General features: G+C 40.7%; 1 protein-coding gene across 3 annotated transcripts in view; it reads right to left on the bottom strand.

Annotated features, from left to right (window-relative positions):
- TDRD5 (tudor domain containing 5) overlaps nt 1-20,353 on the bottom strand; it is a 110,142-nt gene extending 89,789 nt beyond the window's left edge. For 2 of the 3 annotated variants that reach the window (XM_043567763.1, XM_043567765.1), the window contains exons 1-6: nt 20,285-20,353; nt 19,456-19,518; nt 17,587-17,838; nt 11,963-12,200; nt 10,837-11,244; nt 8,622-8,818 (exon numbers count right to left, since the gene is read on the bottom strand). In XM_043567763.1, coding sequence (XP_043423698.1) covers nt 8,622-8,818; nt 10,837-11,244; nt 11,963-12,194 — 837 coding nt within the window. In that variant the 5' untranslated portion in view covers nt 12,195-12,200; nt 17,587-17,838; nt 19,456-19,518; nt 20,285-20,353. Of the gene's footprint in view, nt 1-8,621; nt 8,819-10,836; nt 11,245-11,962; nt 12,201-12,868; nt 12,972-17,586; nt 17,839-19,455; nt 19,519-20,284 lie in introns of those variants that run through there. The other variant, XM_043567764.1, reaches the window with a different exon arrangement.
- Nucleotides 20,354-21,860: the final 1,507 nt, after the last annotated feature.

Genomic DNA, 21,860 nt, shown 5'->3' with positions numbered 1-21,860 from the left:
AGCTTCACACAGTTAATTTATTTGGACTAAATCATTCTGAGTTTTGCTTTGTTAGGATAGGTATTATGTTTCCTAAAATTCATATTTTAAAGGCCTAACCCCCAATGTAATTTTTTTTTTTTTTTGTGGTGAGGTATGAGGGTGAAGCCTTCGTGATGGGATTAGCACCCCTACAAAAAGAGAAACCAGAGAGCTTGGTCTCCTCCATGTGCACACACTGAGGAAAGGCCATGTGAGCACACTGCGAGAAGGGGCAAGCCAGCAAGAGAACTCTCAGCAGAACGCAGCTACGTTATGGCCCCAGTCTGGAACTTCCAGCCTTCACAACTGTGAGAAAATAAATTTCTGTTGTTTAAAGCTACCTGATCTAAGTTACTTTATTATGGAAGCACTAGTGACTAAGACAGTCCAGAGAAAACCTTCAGTCTAGAGCTACCCACAAAGGTATTACCTTTCTGAAGATCCTATTTATAAAAGTACAACTTGCCATTTCTTCAAAATTATAGAGGAGTTTACTAGCTGTTCCTACTCAAAACTCTACAAGTATATATGTTTCCTTTATAAGCATAGAAGAATAGATTTATAACAATATTAAATGATATTATACATGGAAAACCCAACAGACTCCACCAAAAGTCTGCTAGAACTGATACATGAATTCAGCAAAGTTGCAGGATACAAAATCAATGTACAGAAATCAGTTGCTTTCTTATACACTAATAATGAAGCAACAGAAAGACAAATAAAGAAACTGATCCCCTTCACAATTGCACCAAGAAGCATAAAATACCTAGGAATAAACCTAACTAAAGATATAAAAGATCTATATGCTGAAAACTATAGAAAGCCTATGAAGAAAATTGAAGAAGATATAAAGAAATGGAAAAACATTCCGTGCTCGTGGACTGGAAGAATAAATATTGTCAAAATGTCAATGCTACCCAAAGCAATCTACACATTCAATGCAATCCCAATCAAAATTGCACCAGCAGTCTTCTCGGAGCTAGAACAAGCAATCATAAAATTTGTATGGAATCACAAAAGACCCTGAATAGCCAAAGTAATATTGAAGACCAAAGTGGGAGGCATCACAATCCCAGACTTTAGCCTCTACTACAAAGCTGTAATCATCAAGACAGCATGGTATTGGCACAAAAACAGACACATAGACCAATGGAATAGGATAGAAACCCCAGAATTAGACCCACAAAAGTATGGCCAACGAATCTTTGACAAAGCAGGAAAGAATATCCAATGGAAAAAAGACAGTCCCTTCAACCAATGGTGCTGGGAGAACTGGACAACAACATGAAGAATGAAACTAGACCACTTTCTTACACCATGCACAAAAATAAACTCAAAATGGATAAAGGACCTGAATGTGAGACAGGAAACTATCAAAACCCTAGAGGAGAAAGCAGGAAAAAACTTCTCTGACCTCATCCGCAGCAATTTCTTACTCGACACATCCCCAAAGGCAAGGGAATTAAAAGCAAAATTGAACTACTGGGACCTCATCAAGATAATAAGCTTCTGCACAGCAAAGGAAACAATCAACAAAACTAAAAGGCAACCAACGGAATGGGAAAAGATATTTGCAAATGACATATTGGACAAAGGGCTAGTATCCAAAATCTATAAAGAGCTCACCAAACTCCACACCCGAAAAACAAATAATCCAGTGAAGAAATGGGCAGAAAACATGAAGAGACACTTCCCCAAAGACATCCAGATGGCCAACAGGCACATGAAAAGATGCTCAATGTCGCTCCTCATCAGGGAAATACAAATCAAAACCACACTCAGATACCACCTCACGCCAGTGAAAACAGCTAAAATGAACAAATCAGGAGACTATAGATGTTGGAGAGGATGTGGAGAAATGGGAACCCTCTTGTACTGTTAGTGGGAATGCAAACTGGTGCAGCCGCTGTGGAAAACAGTGTGGAGGTTCCTCAAAAAATTTAAAATATATCTACCCTATGGCCCAGCAATAGCACTGCTAGGAATTTACCCAAGGGATACAGGAGTGCTGATGCATAGGGGCACTTGTACCCCAATGTTTATAGCAGCACTCTCAACAATAGCCAAATTATGGAAAGAGCCTAAATGTCCATCAACTGATGAATGGATAAAGAAATTATGGTTTATATACACAATGGAGTACTACGTGGAAATGAGAAAGAATGAAATCTGGCCCTTTGTAGCAACATGGATGGAACTGGAAAGTGTTATGCTAAGTGAAATAAGTCATACAGAGAAACAGATACCATATGTTTTCACTCTTATGTGGATCCTGAGAAACTTAACAGAAGACCATGGAGAAGGGGAAGAAAAAAAAATGTTAGAAAGGGAGGGAGCCAAAACATAAAAGACCCTTAAAAACTGAGAATTGAGGGTTGATGGGAGGGAGGGGTGGGAGGGAGGGAAGGGGGGGTGCGCCCCCCCCCATTGGGATGAGCACTGGGTGTTGTATGGAAACCAATTTGACAATAAATTTCATATTAAAAATAAAAAATAAAAAAATGCCAAATAAATAAGTAAATAAAAGAAAAACTTCCCAATTCCTTTTAAGAGGCCTGTATTACTTGGATTATAATTTTTTTATAATTATAATAATTTTTCTTTAGAAAAGAAAAGCACTATAGAATTCTGACTCGAATTACATGTATGTGGATTTTATCCCACACTCAAGCAATTCTCCAACATCAGCTGGGTATCTTGTACTTCAATTCATGTCTATCTACCTGGCATTACATCAGCTTCCATAAATTAAGGGCCAAGTCCAACAAGATTGTGCCCCACTCCCACCACAATTCCAAGTCCAGGTTATTATCTGTGCTTCTGATCAAGTTACTATAAATCAGAAGTTCCATGACACCCTCCTTGGGTTCAACCGAGTTGCTAAAGCAGCCACAGAACTCATAAACATTTTACTTACTGATTTATTACTGGTTTATTATAAAACAATATAATGCTACACCCACAAAAACTCAAAATGGATTAAAATTGAATGTAAGATGTGAAACCATACAAACCCTAAAAAAAAAAAAAAACCCACAGATGGTAAGTTCCTTGATACCATTCTTGGCAGTGATTTTTTAGATTGGACACCAAAAGTACCAAAAGCAAAAATAAACAAATGGGACTACATCAAAAAAGCTTCTACACAGCAAAGGAAACCATCAACAAAATCAAAGGCAACCTACTTAAAAGGAGAAAAAATTTCTAAGTCCAATATTTGATAAGGGGTTAATATCCCAAATACATAAAGAACTTATACAATTCAACAGCAAGAAAACAACCAAATTTTAAAATGGGCAGAGGATCTGAATAGACATTTTTCCAAGGAAGACATACAGATGACAAGGAGGTACATGAAAACGTGCTCCACATCACTAATCATCATAAAAATGCAAAGCAAAACCACAATGAAGTATCACCTCACACCTGTTAGAATGGCTATTATCAAAAGGACAAGAAACAGTAAGTGCTGGTGAGGATATGGAGAAAAAGGAACCCTGGGGCATGTTGGTGGAATGTAAATTGGTGTAGCCACTATGGAAAACATTACAGAGGTTCCTCAAAAAAACTATACTACCACATGATCCAGCAACTTCAGTTCTGGGTACTTATCCAAAGGAAATAAAAACACTAACTCAAAAAAATATCTGAATCCCTATGTTCATTGCAGCATTATTTACAATAGCCAAGACATGGAAACAACCTAAGCATTCATCAGCGGATGAATGGACAAAGATGGTATGATACACACACACACACACACACACACACACACACACACACACACACACACTGGAATATTATTAAGCCATAAAAAAAAAAGCAAGGAAATCCTACCATTTGTGACAACATGAACGGACCTTGAGGGCATCACACTAAGGAAAATAAGTCAGAGAAAGACAACTGTATGATCTCACTTATACGCAGAATCTAAAAAACAAAATATAAATAAATAAATAAATAAAAACTTGAGTTCATAGATATAGAGAACAGATGGATGATAGCCAGAAGCAGGTATTTGGGAGTGGGTAGAATAGGTGGACAGGGTCAAAAGGTATAAAATTCCAGTTATAAAATAATTAAGTCCTGTACAGCATGTAATATACAGCATGGTAACTATATTTCATAATGTATTAATAAATATAATAAGACTACATGACACATTATACAATTATAATAATATGTATTATATATGTTACTACAGAAAATTGCTAAGACAGTAAATCTTAAGACATCACAAAAAGAATTTCTAACTATATGTGCTGATGAATGTTAAGTAGACATACTGTGATCATTTCACATTATACACATATCAAAGCATCATGTATACCTGAAACTAATATATCAACTGTATCTTAAATTTTTTTTTAAAAATCAGTTAAAAAATTTTTTAAAGATAGAACTCAGAAATAGTGAGATGGAGAAGATGCATACAGCCAGATAAGTGGGAAGAGGCACAGAGCTCCATACCTTCTCCAGGCATGCCAGTCTCCCCCAAAACTCTACTGTTCACTAGCTTAAAAGCTCTCCAAATCCAGTATTTTGGGGTTTTATGGAGGTTTTACTACAACAGCACAACTGATTGATTCATTCACTAGGGGTCAGTGATTCTATCTGTAGCCCCCTTCCTCTCTCAGGAGGTTGGGGTAGGACTAAAAGTTCAGACCCTCTAACGACATTCTTTGCTCCAACTGGCAACCAGCCCCCATCCTTAGGTCCTTTCTAAAGACACTTCATTAGCAACAAAAGATACCTTTACATTTCTTACCACTTCAAAAATTCCAAGAGTTTTAGGAGCTCTATGCTAGAAATGAGAAAAGGAATATAATTTTTATATAATAAATCACAATAGCACATCCTATAATCCTCTCAATGGATGGAGAAAATTTCAACACACATTCATGGAAAAAATTCTCAGAATCTAGGAACAGAAGGGAATTTTCTCAACCTGGTATACAGCATTTATAAAAATGCTAGAGTTAACACCATAGTTAATGATGAAAGACTGAATGTTTTTCCCTTATAGTCAGGAACAAGACAAGAATTTCCATGCTCACCATTTCTATGCATTATTATACTAGAGAGCCCAGCTTATGTAAGGGGAAAAAAATGGGGGGGGGGGGGGCATACAGATTGAAAAGGAAGTAAAATGGTCTACTCCCAGATGGTATGATGGTCTATGCAGAAAATCCCAACTCTACGAAATAGTTACTAGAATGATGTCAACTACAGTACTGAGTTTATCAAGTACCTTGATTCAAGGTCACAAGATGCAAGGTCAAAATATAAAAAAAATCCAATTGATTTCTATGTACTAATAACAATTAACTAGAAAATAAACTGAAAATACCTGTCAACTACAGTATTGAGTTTATCAAGTACCTTGATTCAAGGTCACAAGATGCAAGGTCAATATACAAAAATCCAATTGATTTCTATGTACTAATAACAATTAACTAGAAAATAAACTGAAAATACCCTTTATAATATCCAAAGTATGAAAAATGGTGGTTGGGGGGGGGGGGTTAAATTTAGCAAAACATATGTAGGCCTTGAGTACTTAAAACTATAAAAGAGTACTAAAAATTTAAAGACTGAAGTGGAGAAATTATACTATGCTCATGGATCAGCAGATTTAATACTGTCAGGATGTCATTTATCCCCAAACTTACCTCTAGATCCCTTGTTTCATTCTAATCAAAATCACAAGAGGCATATTTATTTTTGGTAGAAATTGACAAGCTGATTTATATCAAATTAGGTTTATATGAAAATGCAAAGAACCTAGAGTAGCCAAAGCAATTTGAAAAAGAATAAAGCTGTAGGACTTAACTACATAATTTCAAGATGTTAAAGGGCACCTGGGTGGCTCAGTCACTGGGTTAGCGACGGACCTGGGCTCAGGTCATGATCTCGTGGTTCATGAGTTCAAGCCTCGTGTCAGGCTCTGTGCTGACAGCTCGGAACCTGGAACCTGCTTCTGATTCTGTTTTTCCCTCTCTCTCTACTCTTCCCCCGCTTGCTGTCTCTCTCTCTCTCAAAAATAAATAAACATTAAAAAAAATAAAAAGAAAGATATTATAAAGCTATATTAAGAGAGAAGGGTACTGGCAAAAGAACCTGTAGATCAATGGACCAGAATGGACAGTCCTAAAAACAGAACCTACACATACAAGTGGTCAACAGATTTCACAGAGGTGCCAAAGTAATAAGGTAGTTCAGCAAGGAAAAGAGTATTTTTCAAAAAAATAGTGCTAGAGGAATTAGCAATCCATTGCAAAAAACTCTGGTCCATACTGGTACCTTATATAAGAATTAACTTGAAATCAGTAATAGACCTAAGAACTAAAATCATAAAACTTCTAGAAGAAAGCATACAACATTTTTGTGACTTTGGATTTAACAAAGATTAGTTAGGCAAGAATCAAAAGAAAAATATAAATAAATTAGATTTCATCAAAATTAAAGGCTTCTGCTTCACAAAAGGCAGAACTAAGGAAATGAGATAAGCATATACCAGGAGAAAGTATTTGCAAAACATGTCTCTGGTAAAGGACTTGTACCCATTCATATATAAATAATTCTTCCAACTCAATACAAAAGTCAATTTTTAAGAACAAGCAAAGGATGCAAGGAGACACCTTAAGGAAAATTTACAAATGGAAAATATGCATATGAAAAGATGCCCAACATTATTCATCATTAGAGAAATTTCAACACCATAATGAAATACCACTACACACCCATAATTAAAAAAAAAATTAATGTTTATTCATTTTTCAAAGAGAGACAGAGCACGAGTCGGGGATGGGCAGAGAGAGGGAGACACAGAATCGGAAGCAGGCTCCAGGCCCTGAGCTGTCAGCACAGGTGTCACCACACCAACGCGTGGCTCAAATCCATGAACCATGAGATCATGACCCAAGCCAAACTTGGATGCTTAACCAACTGAGCCAACCAGGCGCCCCATGAATAGTAATTTTTTTAAGTGGACAATACCAAACATTAACAAAGATGCAGCTAGAACTCTCATATGTAGTTTACAGTAATGTGAAATCATACAGCCACTTTAGAAGAGTCTGACAATCTCTTATAAAGTTAAACATGCCCTTACTGAATGACCCAACAATCCTACTCCTAGGTATTCATTCAAGAGAAGTCCACGATCAAAGTGTATGCAAATGTTCATAGCAGCTTTATTTATATAAATACCCCACACAGGAAAGAACCCAGATGTCACCTGATGGGAATGGATAACAAATTGAGATAGATCAATATAGTGGAACGGTACGCAACAAGAAAAAGTAACAAACTACTGATACTGATGAATCTCGAAAGCACCATGGTAAGTTAAAGAAGCTAGACACAAACGCTAGATGTTATTTAATTCCATTTATATGAAATTCTTGAAAAGTCAAACTTACAGAAAGCAATATTTATGTAGTGTCTACAGCTGGGGAAAGAGATCAACTACAAAGCAGCATAATGGAAATTTTTGAGAATGATGGAAATGTTTGGCCTCTTGATTTTGATGATTATGCAATGAGGTACATTTGTCAAAATTCAAACTGTACATTTTAAATGGATAAACTATATGTAAGTTATGCTACTAAAGCTAGTATTTTTTAAGTTATAGAGGTAAGGCACTTTTATATCTTGAATTTAATTTCCATGTGCTTCTTCTAAGCTCTATGAAAGTTGTCATCTTGCTAATTTAACCAGGGTTTTTGTTGGTTATATTCTAGTAGCTTTTGTTCAAAACTCCTTCAGCATACACACAGTCAGAAAAGTACCAGGACTGTAGTGCTCAGGGCCAGCCATTCAGGTGAAGATATTCATGAGGGAAGCTGCAAATATACTTCTAGGACTTTGGTTAGAAGCTGGAACTAGAGACAGCTGCACGAAGTACAGGTGTCCCTCACTTTTCAAAAGTTCATGCTATGCCCTTTCACTTTTATGAAAAATCTAGGGTCCGTTCTCATTTTTGCTAACCCAAAGAAATCGAAAGAGGATTTTCACTTTTATCAATAAAGGCCAAAAGCAAAAAGAGCATCCAGCAATTGTTTTGCAGTGAGCGGTTATAGGGGCAGCGTGCGCCGAGCAGCCAGAGTGGCATCACCAGCCTCCTTCCCCAAGAACTACATTCAGCATCAAACCACCATAGCTTTGAATTGTGCTTTACCCCCATTTATTTTGTGCATCCATTAGCAAGATGTGTCCTAAGGTACAAAATCCATTGGCTAGATGTATCATAAGGTATCAGAAAAGCCTAAGAGAGGTTATTTTTGGGGTCTAAGAAGGCTCAAAATTTTCTCTATATAAATTAATGGCAATTGTTTCTTTGCTTTACACGGTTTCAACTTTCAAAAGGTTTCATAGGAACACCCTACTTTCCAACAGTGGGGGAAGCCTGGAACAGAAACCATGGGAGTTGATACAATTTTATTCTTTTCTCACTGCCACCTCTTACTAGCTAATAATTCACACAACCATAGAAAATGCTCAAGTTAAATCTGAAATTAAGCTTCTCCGTCTAAGTATTAACCACTGAATTTAAACACATTTTTGGTTTATACCTCCAAACTCCTATATCTCACCTGGTTTAATTTTTCAGCGTGATTCAGCCTTGAAGTCTCTACCACATTTGACTTAAAAGTATTTTCCACGTTCAGTATTTGCTTCGGTGGTTCCAAGTTTGAAGTGGGTTGCGAAAAGCGTGCCTTTGTGACTGGGGAGACTGTAGGGTAGGACCTTTGTTGTTTCATTCTAAAAGGCTGGGTAAACATTTTACCTCCTTTTGTGAATAAAAGAAGAGCGGAGAAAAGTTGTCACTAACAATTTCTACTTTATTTTCTGGTGATTCTATATAGAGGCTACTGTGACCTAACTGTTCCCAACTTAGAAATAACAATTATGGAAAGTAAGCTTACATTTTCATATTGCCAAATAAAATTTACATACAATGGAAAAGATTAGTCATCTATAAAACCAAGGGATCATACATATGTTACTGAGAAGGTTGGAGTTACCTAAAAACTCCATTTAAGATCACCTGAATATAATTACAGAAAGGCAGATTTCAATAGGTAAAAACCTAAAAACGTTTAGGAGGCCAAAAAGTCTCCAACTAAGAAGTCTGCTTAAAACTATGCTTCTCAAACTGAATAATCACCTAGTAGTATGGGAGCAGGAAAGGGGGATAAAAAGCTATAGAATAAAGGATATTATTCTAGAGTACAGATTTTTTTTCTTCAAGATTTGTAGGAAGGAAAATACCACTGGCAAGATATATGCTGATGTACAACATGAATGATCAATCACTAGACCTCATTGTGGTCTCTTTCTTTACCATAAGATCAAGCCCCCCCCCACACACACACACACAAATTGTTTCCAAGATACCCTGATGATAGGAAGAAGGGTCACAGATGAGAAACATGAACAATCCAATCACTGGGAAGGAATATCACTTCCCCCATTCAATAAGTTGGCAAGCTGCTTTATACACTATCAACCTCTTACAACTTTAATAGCATAGGTTTGTCTCCCCAAGTTCAAGTAACTCAAGAATACTGATATTGCTGATGGTTGAGGGTAAGATTCAAAACACACACTGGCCCCTATAGTCTTCCCTGACGAGAGCTCGTAAACCCCCTAGGATATCTATATCAAATATACATTTCCTACCACAGTTTAAGTATTGGTTTCTAAACTGGGGACATTCTCATGGTTTCACCTATAATAATCTAAATACAGATTTTAGAGAAAAAGAAAAATCACTGAAATAGGCGTAGAGATTCCCAAAATAGGCTCAGTGTATAGATTCTGTATCGTCAAGGGTCTAGTGATGCACTATACAAATGATCACATTGGTCTTCTGAGACTTTAAGAGGGACAGTGATTCGGAGACGAAAGGTACAGCATACAACCCATGGTATTGTAACAACACTGTATGGCACATGGTAACTACACTGTGGGGAGCACAGCACAAGGTAGTCAAATCACTGTGCTGCACACCTGAAACTAATGTAACACTGTGTGTCAACTCAACTACTATATAGATATATAGTAGTGTGTGTGTATAAACATAAAACAAAAAACAAGAGGGACAATGACTGGGTAAGAACAGCACTGGCTAAACAGTATTAACAGCTGCGTTTCTAACCCTGGCTATAACACCTTTCTAGCCATGCAACTTTGCAAAAGTCATTTACGTATCCTGAGCTTTGTTTTCCTTATCCCTAAGACTGGGTCATTTACCCTACGGTGTGGCTAGGAGAATCCAAGGTAAAACGCTATATAAGTGGTTATCATTACACTACATAAATTATTGCAGCGCCTGCTAGGATACCAAACATCAGTGCCAGCAAAACTCAGATGGCAAATGTTACTAACTAGTATTAGTTTTAAACTTTTCATCTTCCCTATCTTCCTTACGTGAACACACGCAACTAATGTTCGCTTACAGTGTTCCAGAGAAAACAGATCTTGTATTTTTATAATAGCTACCACTTATTACACCCTTATAAATGCCAGGCACTTTTCAGACCTCATCTCGTTTCATCGTCAGCACTACTCCAAGAGGCAAGTATGATTATTCCTATTCTAGAGATGAGGAAACTAAGGCTCAGATGTTTTAAATAACTGGAGTGAGATCACTCAACCAGCAAGTGGCAGAGCCAAGATGCAACTTTGACAAACTCTGGGAGCTTATGCATTACCTACCTCTCTATCTACCATGACTGCTCCAAAATTTGCTAACCCACAATTACTAAGTACTAAGTTACTAAGTACTAATGCTAACATGCTTACCTGCTGGCCATCCTCTCTGCTTTTCCTCTGTTACGCTCTTCCTTAGCATCAACAAAGAACCTGCTCTGGTCTGCTCTACTGAAATGACATCTGAAGCAGCATTAAGTACTTCGAACATAGAGAGGAATCCATACTGTACATACTGGAATGAACGTCCAAATCGCCTGGAAAATGCCTTTTCAAAATCAGAAAGGAGAACGGGAGATAACGCCAACAGGTCTTTCAACTCACTCTTCACAACAGCTGGAAGAATGGGAGGCACCCTTCCCCGGTAAGGTACTCGCCGACGGGAGCTCGGCCCAGAGCAAACACTGGCCCTTCCCCTTGGCATGGAATTTCGAACCTTATGGTTGCTCCTCTGTTTTGCAACTAAACTTGCTATTCCTTTGGTGGATTCATCTGGAATGGCTAAGGAGGTGTGAAAAAAGAAATCACAGTTAGATGAAAACTTGCTCCTTTCTTTACCCTTACATCTGTGGTTATACAATTTTAATTCTCCAAGGAGCTGTGTATCTAGGCAACATGATAAACATGAACCCTTGGTTCCTCCATCTTTTAGACAACCACTTTAACAAGTGGTTAAAGTGCTCCTCTATCAGACGATGAAGACAGAAAGACCAAGCCCAATATTTAACATTACTTCTGACTCCTGAAATATCTGAAACTCTCAAGATGAACAAACTTTCCTGCAATGTTTTTTTCTGTGCGTCACGAAATTTAAAACATGAATTCGTAGTTAAAGTCCCATTGTTATGCTTCTTCCAATTTAAGGTGCAATAATTTGAATCACATGCAAAATGTAGTTCCTGTGAATGCACATTTTTCTGGAGAAATAAATTCTTGATTTTGCTAAAGCTTTAACTCTGCTCACAACTTCAAAGGTAACCATGAACCCTCTCCCCCTCAAAAAATTAAAATCCCCTGCCTGGGGTGCAGGATAATCGCTATTACAATTCTTTTTTCTTTTATATTTTTAATTCCAGTTAACATACAGTGTTATATTAGTTTCAGGTGTACCACATTCAATAATTCCATACATCACCTGGCGTACTCCCCATTGCCTATTTACCAGAAAAATTCTTTACTAATTACGTGTTACTTATAGATCTTCAAATTCTAAGCTTACCTTTCAGTATTACAGTACCATCCCCACAAGGGCAGACAGTGACAACATCAGGCATGTCCAACACCAGCTCCATAGTGGACCGATATCCAAGAACCCGGAGTGGTAAATGGCTGCCAACCATCAAAAGGTACTCCTTTTCCAACTGCTGTGGGGTCAAACCATCTTTGGTGGAGATGAGAAGTGACCTTATTTCTTTCCTCAGGCATTCCTGGATGCGCTCTTGTTCAGACATAGCACCCTACCGGATTTAAGATAGAAACGTGGCTCATTAGCAAGAGCAGACAAACCCAAGACGGAGGGAGGGGAGAGTTTAAAAGGATCAATAGTGGAATATAAACAATCGACACCAGAGTTCTAAAGGTGATAAAGCAGAAGCAAAACTATGAGGATTCTCTGAAACTCGGCGTTTCACACAATTCAAGCTCTCTCAACCTGTGTCGATTCACCTGCAAGCGTCTGGAGACATCATTGCCCCTGGCTAACATGTGGGAAGTCCAAGTTCCTGGCTCGACTTTGCTGAAGCCCCGATAACGGTTTGTCTGGGGTCTCTACACCGCAAACTTCGCTTCAGACGGGATCCCTCCTCGACGCTGGGAAAAAGCTCGGGAAGGAGGCAAACGCAATACCGCCTTCCCCAGCGCTAGGAGAGGGCTCCCGGTAAAGACGCTCGCACCGGCATACCTGGTCCGGCCCAGACCGACGGGGAGGCTGCCCACTTCCTCTTACCCAAGTCAACGACCTCATCTGTGCCCGGGAGCGGGGTCCCCCGCCCACCCCAACGTCCCTCCCTGCCGCCAGGCGGAAGGGGAAGCTTCCCTTCCCTCGATCCCTGGGGACTGCCCACGCAGCGAGGGGTTTGTGGGGAGAGGCCGGCAGGAGGCAGGCGGGTGGAGTGTCGCCCCTCACCCGTGTCGCCCACAGGGCGGGCGCTGCCGTTGCGTGGCCCAGAGACTCAAAGGCGCTCTCCCGTCCAGCCGCCTTGGAGGAGCAGCGCCAAGGCGCCCGCGCGCCTGCGCACCAGTGCTGGAGGGCGGGAGGCGTGCAACCCGCGCGACGTTCCAGCCCCGAGGGCGCGCGGCGGGTGAGACGGTTGGGCAGGGCGGGACGCTCGGGGGTCCTGGCTGGGGGCCGGCCGGCGCGGGGCCGCCACGCTAGGCTCTCGGGTGGCGTAGGCTCCTTCGGGGGGGGGGGGGGGGGCGGAAATCGCCGGCGCCTACCTCGTCCAGCGTGGCTGGGAGACGCCAGGTGGGGCCTCGGCTCAAGAACCTCTCCGACCACCGACCACATCCCCAGACCGACAGGGGCAAGGGCAGCGAGCCGTCCCGCCATTGGGACAGGCAGGTGGGAGGAGGAGGTGGAGGGGGGCTCGAGGTTCTTGACTTGGGTGTGCCTCATAATCACCGGTGGAGCTTGTTTAAGGGGAAAAAAGATACCCAGGTCTGATCGTCGGGGGAAATTACAGGCATTTCTGACGCTAGGTGTTGAATCCCTGCAGAGTTACATGCAATTTAAGCTCCCGGAAGAGACGAATGACTGGGACCTGGAGAAAGAAACTTCCAGGTGCCATTGGAGAAAAACGAGCTGGCAAACTAAAAAAGGGAATGTATATTTGGGTAAATAACCTGGGAATGTATTTACTGGACAGGTGGAATAAGCCCGATTTCTATGGTCCTTGAAAACTAGAAAACAGTTTAAGAGGTGCAGAACAGAGGCACAGTATAAAGACTTTTAAGATGTACACTCTAAAAAAGTAAAAAGGCAAACCAAAACATAACCAAGGAATCTGAATTAAGGAAAGCTGTGCACGCACATCTACTTTAATTTCCATCTAAAATTCCATGACATGTTAAATCCAAAAAAGCTCGAGGAACAAAATGTTCCATCAATGAGGCAGGTATATTGAGGAACCCCTGACAGAAAATAGAAAAGATTTATGGGCTGGTTTATAGTCGAATGGACAAGGCTAAATAGCAAATTAACAAAAAGGAAAATGATGAGATGTGAAAAGTGAATCTAGATGTTCCAACATCCAAATGACAAATGTTACAGAAGCAACGGAAAGAATGGTGGTGAGGTCTGGGAGTTAAAAAAGAAGGAAAATATCCCAGATGTGAAGAAAAACACATTTTCAGATTAAAAGGGCCGAGTGAGTCCTTAGAATAAGTAATGAAAAAAAAGATCCCATCCTAGGAGAAGATCCCATCCCAAGCCTAGAAGAAAGGGAATCAAGAGTTTTGTTTTTTCTTTAAGTTTACTTATTTTGAGAGAGTGTGTGGGGGAAGGGCAGAGAGAGGGAGAGAGAGAATCCCAAGCAGGCTCTGTCCCGTCAGCACAGAGCCCCATGTGGGACTCGAACTCACAAACAGTGGGATCATGACCCTAGCTGAAACCAAAAGTCAGATGCTTAACCAAGTGAGCCACCCAGGCACCCAAGAGATTTTATATAAAGAGATTATATAAGCACTGGACATTAGATGGCTATCGGATTTCTCAGTGGAGCAGTATCTTCAAAGCTGAAACAAATCCTTTACCCAGCCAAACCAGCATTAAGTGCAGGAAAAGAAAAGACATTTTCAGACATGTAAGATTCAGAAAGCTTATCTAACTTGAGAATGACTCCTGCAAAATGAACAAAGAATTGAAAAAAACATTATCCCAGATTCTCATCCCCAATTATCTAACAGCTACCACACATTGAGCACTTACAAGATGCTCTTTTATGTAGAATATCTAATTTTCTCCCCAGTTACTCTGAGGTAAAATCATGATCCCCACATTAAAGTGAAGAAACGGATATACAGACATGAACAAAGGTACAACAAAGAGTGATAGGCAAGAAAAACATAAAACTTATGGCTCAATCTAGAAAGGTAAGAAAAAAGAGACTTTTAGAAAGCTATTCTGGAGCTAAATCCCAGATCAATAACTGAAAACCAAGAGTCAGGGGCTATTTGAATTACTCCAGTGAGGAGATCCCACTGGAAGTCCTCACGTGCTTGGGTTTATGATAATGCAGTCATTCTCCAAGACCCAAAAGTCTTTTGTGATGACTCACCTGGGAAGTGAATGGAAATAAGGTAGGAACAATCACACCAGGTATCTTCCATGTCTTATGGTAACACTTGCCTCTGCAGTTCTCCAGGTAGGCTTTTGATGTATGTTTCTGGCACTCTGCTTGGCATTTTCTACCAGAATAGCCCTTACTCAATGAGTGAATGCACCAATGCAGGAATTCTGTCTGTTACTGAGATTCCTAGTCCAGTTTTTCACTTGGCAAGCAGGGTACATAACCCCAAGAGGAACTCACAGTCCCACTAGCCCTATCCAAAGGTGACAGTGGGCCAGAATTCATTTATCACCAACCCCTGTACACTCAGAATGTGAATGGCAAACAGTGACTTTTGGGGTCCCAGAAATTAGAGTTAGTTAGCATTAGGAAGTGATAGTCACTGAAAAACGTAGGCGCTTCCTTTTCTTCAGAGCAGTTATCCTAAAAAGGATGAAGGTTTGTAATGTTAGGTAGGGCAGCATCTTTCTGTAAGAGAATAGTCAGATTGCATTCAAGAGACTCTGGGTCCAGGATCCGATTTAGTTTGAGGAACAGGGTGACAAAGCCAGGTCTCTCACTCATGAGATGCCTCTGTTCCCTAGACCTCCAATAGTGTTTTGTTGGTCTGTTTGCTTTTGTTGTTACACAAATCAAAAAGACTCCGCTGTTTTTTGAGTTCATTCCTTGGGATCCTACCATTAATTAACAACAACCAGAGAGTTCTGTGAGTTAGACCAATGTGTTTTTCCACCCTGCTGCCTATTATGATGATCAGTTAATTCTGGTAATTAACTGTCTCCAGCTGGTCTCCTCCCATCCCTGCTTGCATCTAGGAGTGTATTTCAATTGCAGCTGCTGCTACCAGCAGTTCTGCCTTAGAAAACAGCCAGGAAAGAGGTTTTTGTGTTTTGTTCAAGCTTCTGAAGCTTTAAATATGCCTCATGACAAGAATGAGAGGATCTTTAGACAAACAGAAGAGAGAGTGGGTGAGTTCAAGTTCATGACAGAACCAATATAGCATTCCTGCCTCCCAACGTTTTTTAACATTATGCCTAATTTGGGACCATTTGATGGTATTGTTCAATTTTTCTTCCCACAAGCAATTACTCCAACTTTTGCCATCCCTCCTACACTTTTTACCCACTCCTGCCTCACCACTAGAAATTGACTTTGCTTGGACTCCCAGAGAAAGTGGAGGCTCTCATGCATGAACCTTCTGAGCTTCCAACTCAGAAACAACTCAATTAGCCCTGCTCTCAGCTTTCCTTGTGGACCCAGCAGGTGAGGGACCATCTATCTCACCCATCCATCCTACTCTTGTGTCTATCTCCCCAACTCCTCTAGCTCCATGACCTTTGGCTATTATTACACAGTCCTGTATAATCAACATCTCTTTACACTCCTTTCCTATAACAAAATTATGCGCTAATCCTTTTAATCTTACACAACACAGACACACGGAGTGGGAAACGTAAAAATACACTTTTGACCTATGTACCTCTGTAGCCATTCCTGCGTGGCCAAGTCCTTGAATAAACAGTCCACACTCATTTTTTTCCCACTTTTTAATCCACCATTCACTACTCAACCCAAAGCAAGGAGCCTGCTACTCTAAATAGCTTTCTTAAGCTACTTTTAGCAAAATCACCAATGACAAATCTTGTAATTGACAAATCTTAAGGACTTTTCAATCTTTTCATCTTTGATAATCTCTGATGTTTACTTTTGGTGTCCCCTCCTTTTCTAAAAATCTCTCCTTGGTGGGTTTCTATGCTGCACCAGCCTTGGATCCTAGCTTTCTGCTCTATTTCCTATTTCTGATATGAAATGCCCATGTACTCCAGGGTGTGTCCTTGGCCCTTCTCCTTTTTACTCTTCCCTCTTCCTGAGTGACCTTTTTCTTTCTCATGGTTTCAGCTTTGGGGGCTGCCTTTGTTCATTTAAGCAACAAATATCTTTTTAGCTCCTATTACGTTCCAGGCAGCGTTCTAGAAGATGGAACTAAAACAGCAAAACAAAGTGCCTGTTCTCCCGGACCTTAACAAGGACAAGCAAAAGGCAGATAAATATATAATGTCGAGTAATAATTGCTTAAGGGAGTGAGAAGGGACTGCTTTAAATGACGTATTTAGAAAACTGTTTTGTTTGGCCTCTACGATAGTGGTTTTACAACGTGTGGTTCCAGAGCCGCGGCATCACCTGAAAACTTGTTAGCAACGCCAGTTGTCAGACCCCCCCCCAGACCTGCTGAATCAGAAACGGCAGCGGGGGAGGGGTAGAGGGTCCAGCAGAGTGTTTTAATAAGCCCTCCAGGTGATTCTGAGGCATGCAAAGTGAGAACCACCACTCCAGAGCAGTTTCCCACCGCACGCGTCATGAATACATTACAGGCGTGGAGTCTAATGCCGATTTTTCTCAGCCCACTGGGGCGGCTTCAGGGGTGGGGGCAAGCAGGTGCTGGAAGCCCTCCAGCCCAAAGTAGCCTCCACCCAGACTTTTCAGAGGCAAGCAAGTGGGGTCAGACGCAGTACCCACAGGGACCCAGGTAGGAAGGCAAGGGCCGTTCAACACTCACCAACAGGCTCAAGAAGCTAGGCGCTAAAGATTCTACTTCTGCTTCAGGGCCACCCCTGCGGCTGCGCGGATGAAGTTCCCTACCTGAACGCAGAGTCTGCGCAGCGCGAAGCTAGGCCCGCGACGGTGGAGGGGCGTGGCTCTTGCTGGGCCCTTGTCTGCGCACTCAGGGCAGCTTCCGCTCTAGCTGTGCTTTGAGCGCTCTTAGTAAGGCACCTGGTCCTTAAGGTTTCATCGTGATTCTGAAATAGTCCTTAGGAAAAAGGTTGATTGGATTTTAAATCCATTTGCATCATCACAAGGAATATCAAAATTACATTTGTTGATGAAAGCTACTCGACTCTTCAACTGTTAACCTAAATTTTTTTAAGTGGTTGTAAAAAGAGTTTTCAGCTTTTTTTTTTTCAACGTTCTTTTATTTTGTGTGAGAGAAAATCCCAAGCAGGCTCCGCACCGTCGGTGCAGAGCCCAACGCAGGGCTCGATTCCACTAACCGTGAGATCCTGACCTGAGCCAAAATCAAGAGTTCGGTGCTTAACTGAGCCACCCACACATTCCAGTTTTAAAAACTCTTTTAATCACTTTACGATGTATATCAAATTATCGTGTTAGACACCTTAAAAATAATTTTTGTCAATTATAGCTCACTAAAGCTGGAAAATAACTTTTAAAATTGTGTGAACACATTTCTCATCAATGGTGACAAAAATTTTAAAAGCTTATTAAAAAGATTTGATTAGAAATTTTATGTAACAACTTCAAAAAATATATTTGTGGATGCAAGCTCACGATTCTTCTTTTCCTCATTTAAAGTGAACTTTAATTTTTTTAATGAGGTATAATTAATTGGCATGTAACATGTTGGTTTCAGGTGTACATTATTTGATACTTGCATATATTGCAAATGAGCACAACAGTTAACATCCATGCCCCTACACAGTTTAGAAAAAATTTTTTTTCTTGTAATGAGGACTTGTAAGATCTACTCTCTTATGAAATACAGTACTATTAACTACAGTCACCATGCCACTACATATCTCCATTATTTATTTATAACTGGAAGTTTGTATCTCTTTACTCCCTTCATGCATTTCAAGATTGTATTTTAAAATTGAAAATATTTTATTAGGGGACGCCTGGGTGTCTCAGTCAGTTAACTGTCTGACTCTTGATTTCAACTCAGGTCATGATCTCACAGTTTATGAGTGAGATCTCAAGCCCCACGTTGGGCTCTGTGCTGGCAGTGCAGAGCCTGCTTGGGATTCTCTTTCTCCCTCTCTGCCCTCCACTGCTCATGCTCTCGCTCTTTTTCTCTCAAACATAAATAAATAAACATTTTTTTCAAAGTAATTAAAAAATATTTTATTAGTACACAAACCTTCTGATATTGAATCCCTAATACTTTTCCATTTTCTTTTTACCATGATCATATATCAAAGATATATTTTTCTCAAAAATGTTTAAGTGTTTATTTTTTGAGAGAGAGACAGAGACAGAGCATGAGCTGGGGAGGGTCAGAGACATAGGGAGACACAGAATCCAGAGCAGGCTCCAGGCTCCAAGCTGTCAGCACAAGAGTTGGACATGAGGCTCAAACTCACCACAAGATCATGATCTGAGCCAAAGTTGGACGCTTAACCCACTACACCACCCAGCTCCCCTCAAAGATATAATTTTATTGCTGTGCCCTTTATAGATAACCTCAAATCCTTTTGTATGCCCCAGTATGCTATTCAAATTTTGTTTGCCATAATGGGCAAATTAGAAGCACTGCTCTAGGATCTCAAGATCGATCTCTCACTCTTCCTCCCCCTCCCTCTCCCTCCCCCTCCATCTCCTCCATAACCCAACACTTAAACAGGTAACATACCTGTTTTCAGCATCCTCAGGGTCACACAAGTCACCAGAAATAAGAAATTTAAGGGAATTTCATCTGCAATGGGAACAAATTCTAAATTGAAGTATAATGGAGCCAAAGCTGTCCATAATCCCTTTTCTGTGTGCTATGTTCTCTTTTAGTGGGTCTCTGTCTTCCCTCCCTCTTGGCAATCAGGAATACCTCCGGATTTGGGACGGAAGATTACCTACAATTAAGGAAAAGCCTTGGGGCACCTGAGTGGCTCAGCTGGTTAAATGTCTGCCTCTTGGTTTCCGCTCAGGTCATGACCTCAGGGTTTGTGGGATCAGGGCCCCCATCAGGCTCTGTGCTAACAGTACAAAGCCTGCTTGGAATTCTCTCTCTCCTTCTCTCTCTGCCTCTCTCTCTCTCTCTCTCTCTCTCTCACACACACACAAAATAAATAAATAAACATTAAAAAAATAAAAGGAGGGGCGCCTGGGTGGCTCAGCCGCTTAAGCGGCCGACTCTCAATCACGGCCCAGGTCATGTTCTCGCAGTTCGTGAGTTCAAGCCCCACATCAGGCTCTGTGCTGACGGCACGGAGTCTGCTTGGGATTCTGTCCCTCCTTCTCTCCACCCCTCCCCTGCGTGTGCCCTCTCTCCCTCTCTCTCTCAAAATAAATAAATAACCCCCGAAAAAACCTTTAAAAAAATAAAAAATAAAATAAAATAAAATAAAATAAAAGGAACAGCCTTATCCCAGGCTACCCTTCCATCATAACACTTTATTACACCTGTTTACACATCAGTTTCTCCCTGTTAGACTGTAAGTTCCTCGAGGGCATGTGCCATATCTTACCTCTACGTCCTCAGAGGTGAGCAGTGCCAAACACATAGCAGGTGCTCCCTAAGTATCTGTGGAGTGAATTAATGAGAGAAAAGTCAGGTCAGTCTTACCTCACCACTGGACCTGACAAGGGGACAAGTGCATCGCCAGTGAAGAAGGTGGGAAGGAACATAGATGTTCCAGATCAGTATAGTTAGGGGAAGTGGGTCTGCCAGAGATGTCTACGGTTGTGACCAACTGCCCAGCCTATTAAGGTTAAAATACCCACCCTTCCCAAGTCTTCTATCTCCTCACTGCCCCCCTCATTAACGCAGGTGGTCACCAAATTCTGTTGATTCTCCGCCGGAGAAGCAGCTTCTGCCTCCTGGCCATTCCCACTGCCACAGCCCAGGTCCAGCTCTCAATAGCACCACTTTTCTAGACCTCTGCTATGCCCTCCTGGTTGGCCTCTCTGCCATCTACAAATTGAGAAAGTCAAATTTAAGTCCCTGTAGTCTCCTCCAGCTCTAAAATGATAAGATTTGCAACTTTATCTAGTGACAAGGAAGTCCAGGCTTTCTATTAAATAATTCATATAAACCAATATTCACTCCACTTAGCAAATGGATATAAAATTTCAAAATACTAAATAATAACTATAATAATTTAGAAAGCCTTGAAATCGTCCAAGACCTTTGGCCTTTGATCTTGGAAACAAACTCAAAAGTCAACAACTGTAATTGGTCCTCCCTTCCTAGTAAACCCTCACAGATGCCAGTCTCATAACAAATCCAAACAAGGAGTAAAGTATTAAGAGTACAAAAATGTGCACATATACTTTCAACAAACGGATGACCAATACTTTCAATTAAAAAGGAATCTAGAAAGAAAACAGCAACATCCTTGTAAGTACAGCCAGCCTGAGGTGCATTCTGCTGCCTCAGCACTCCCCAACCCCCCCACCCCACCCCTTTCAGAGATGCTGGGTTGACCCTTCTACCATGCAACGTGATGCTCTTTCTCAGCTATTGTCATTGCCATCCATAATCTCAACAGCCTTGTGTTGTAAGCAGGTGCGTGTGTTACTGTTATATGTGGATACTGAAAATGAAGTCAGATCATGTAACTTCTCCATCATCCCTACAGCAAAGGAGACTGACAACAGGCACCCTACATGGGCTCCAATGCCAAGTAGGGCCTTTTCTCATCAATTTTTCTCCGGCCAGAAATCCCTCTATCCTCTTGGCAGACAGGATGCAATTTTGAGATTATCATTTGGCCAGATAGCCTGCCAATTCCTGGAGTAAAAATTGAGGGCGAAGTTTACTTTAAGAATCCATAGCTAGGACCCCAGGTCCAATTAATTTGTAACAGAATCAAAGGCTGAGAAGAAAAACAAATACTATCATCGGTTTCAGGCTTTTCTGAACAGGAAAATATTTACAGGATGATAAACTGTGTTTAATAGCAACTATTAATTTGAGTGAATATTAGGTAATCATGATACTTTTCCCTCTATGGACCAAATGAAGCTTCAGAATTTTTCTAAGTGTCCTGCTCTAGGCAGGAACTATAAATTGAGGCAGGCACTGGAAAGAAACATTTGCCT

Source organism: Prionailurus bengalensis, chromosome E4, assembly GCF_016509475.1.
Source record: "Prionailurus bengalensis isolate Pbe53 chromosome E4, Fcat_Pben_1.1_paternal_pri, whole genome shotgun sequence".
Classification (NCBI taxonomy): domain Eukaryota; kingdom Metazoa; phylum Chordata; class Mammalia; order Carnivora; family Felidae; genus Prionailurus; species Prionailurus bengalensis.
The sequence above is the reverse complement of the archived record's forward strand: the minus strand, read 5'-3'. Positions and strand labels throughout refer to the sequence as shown.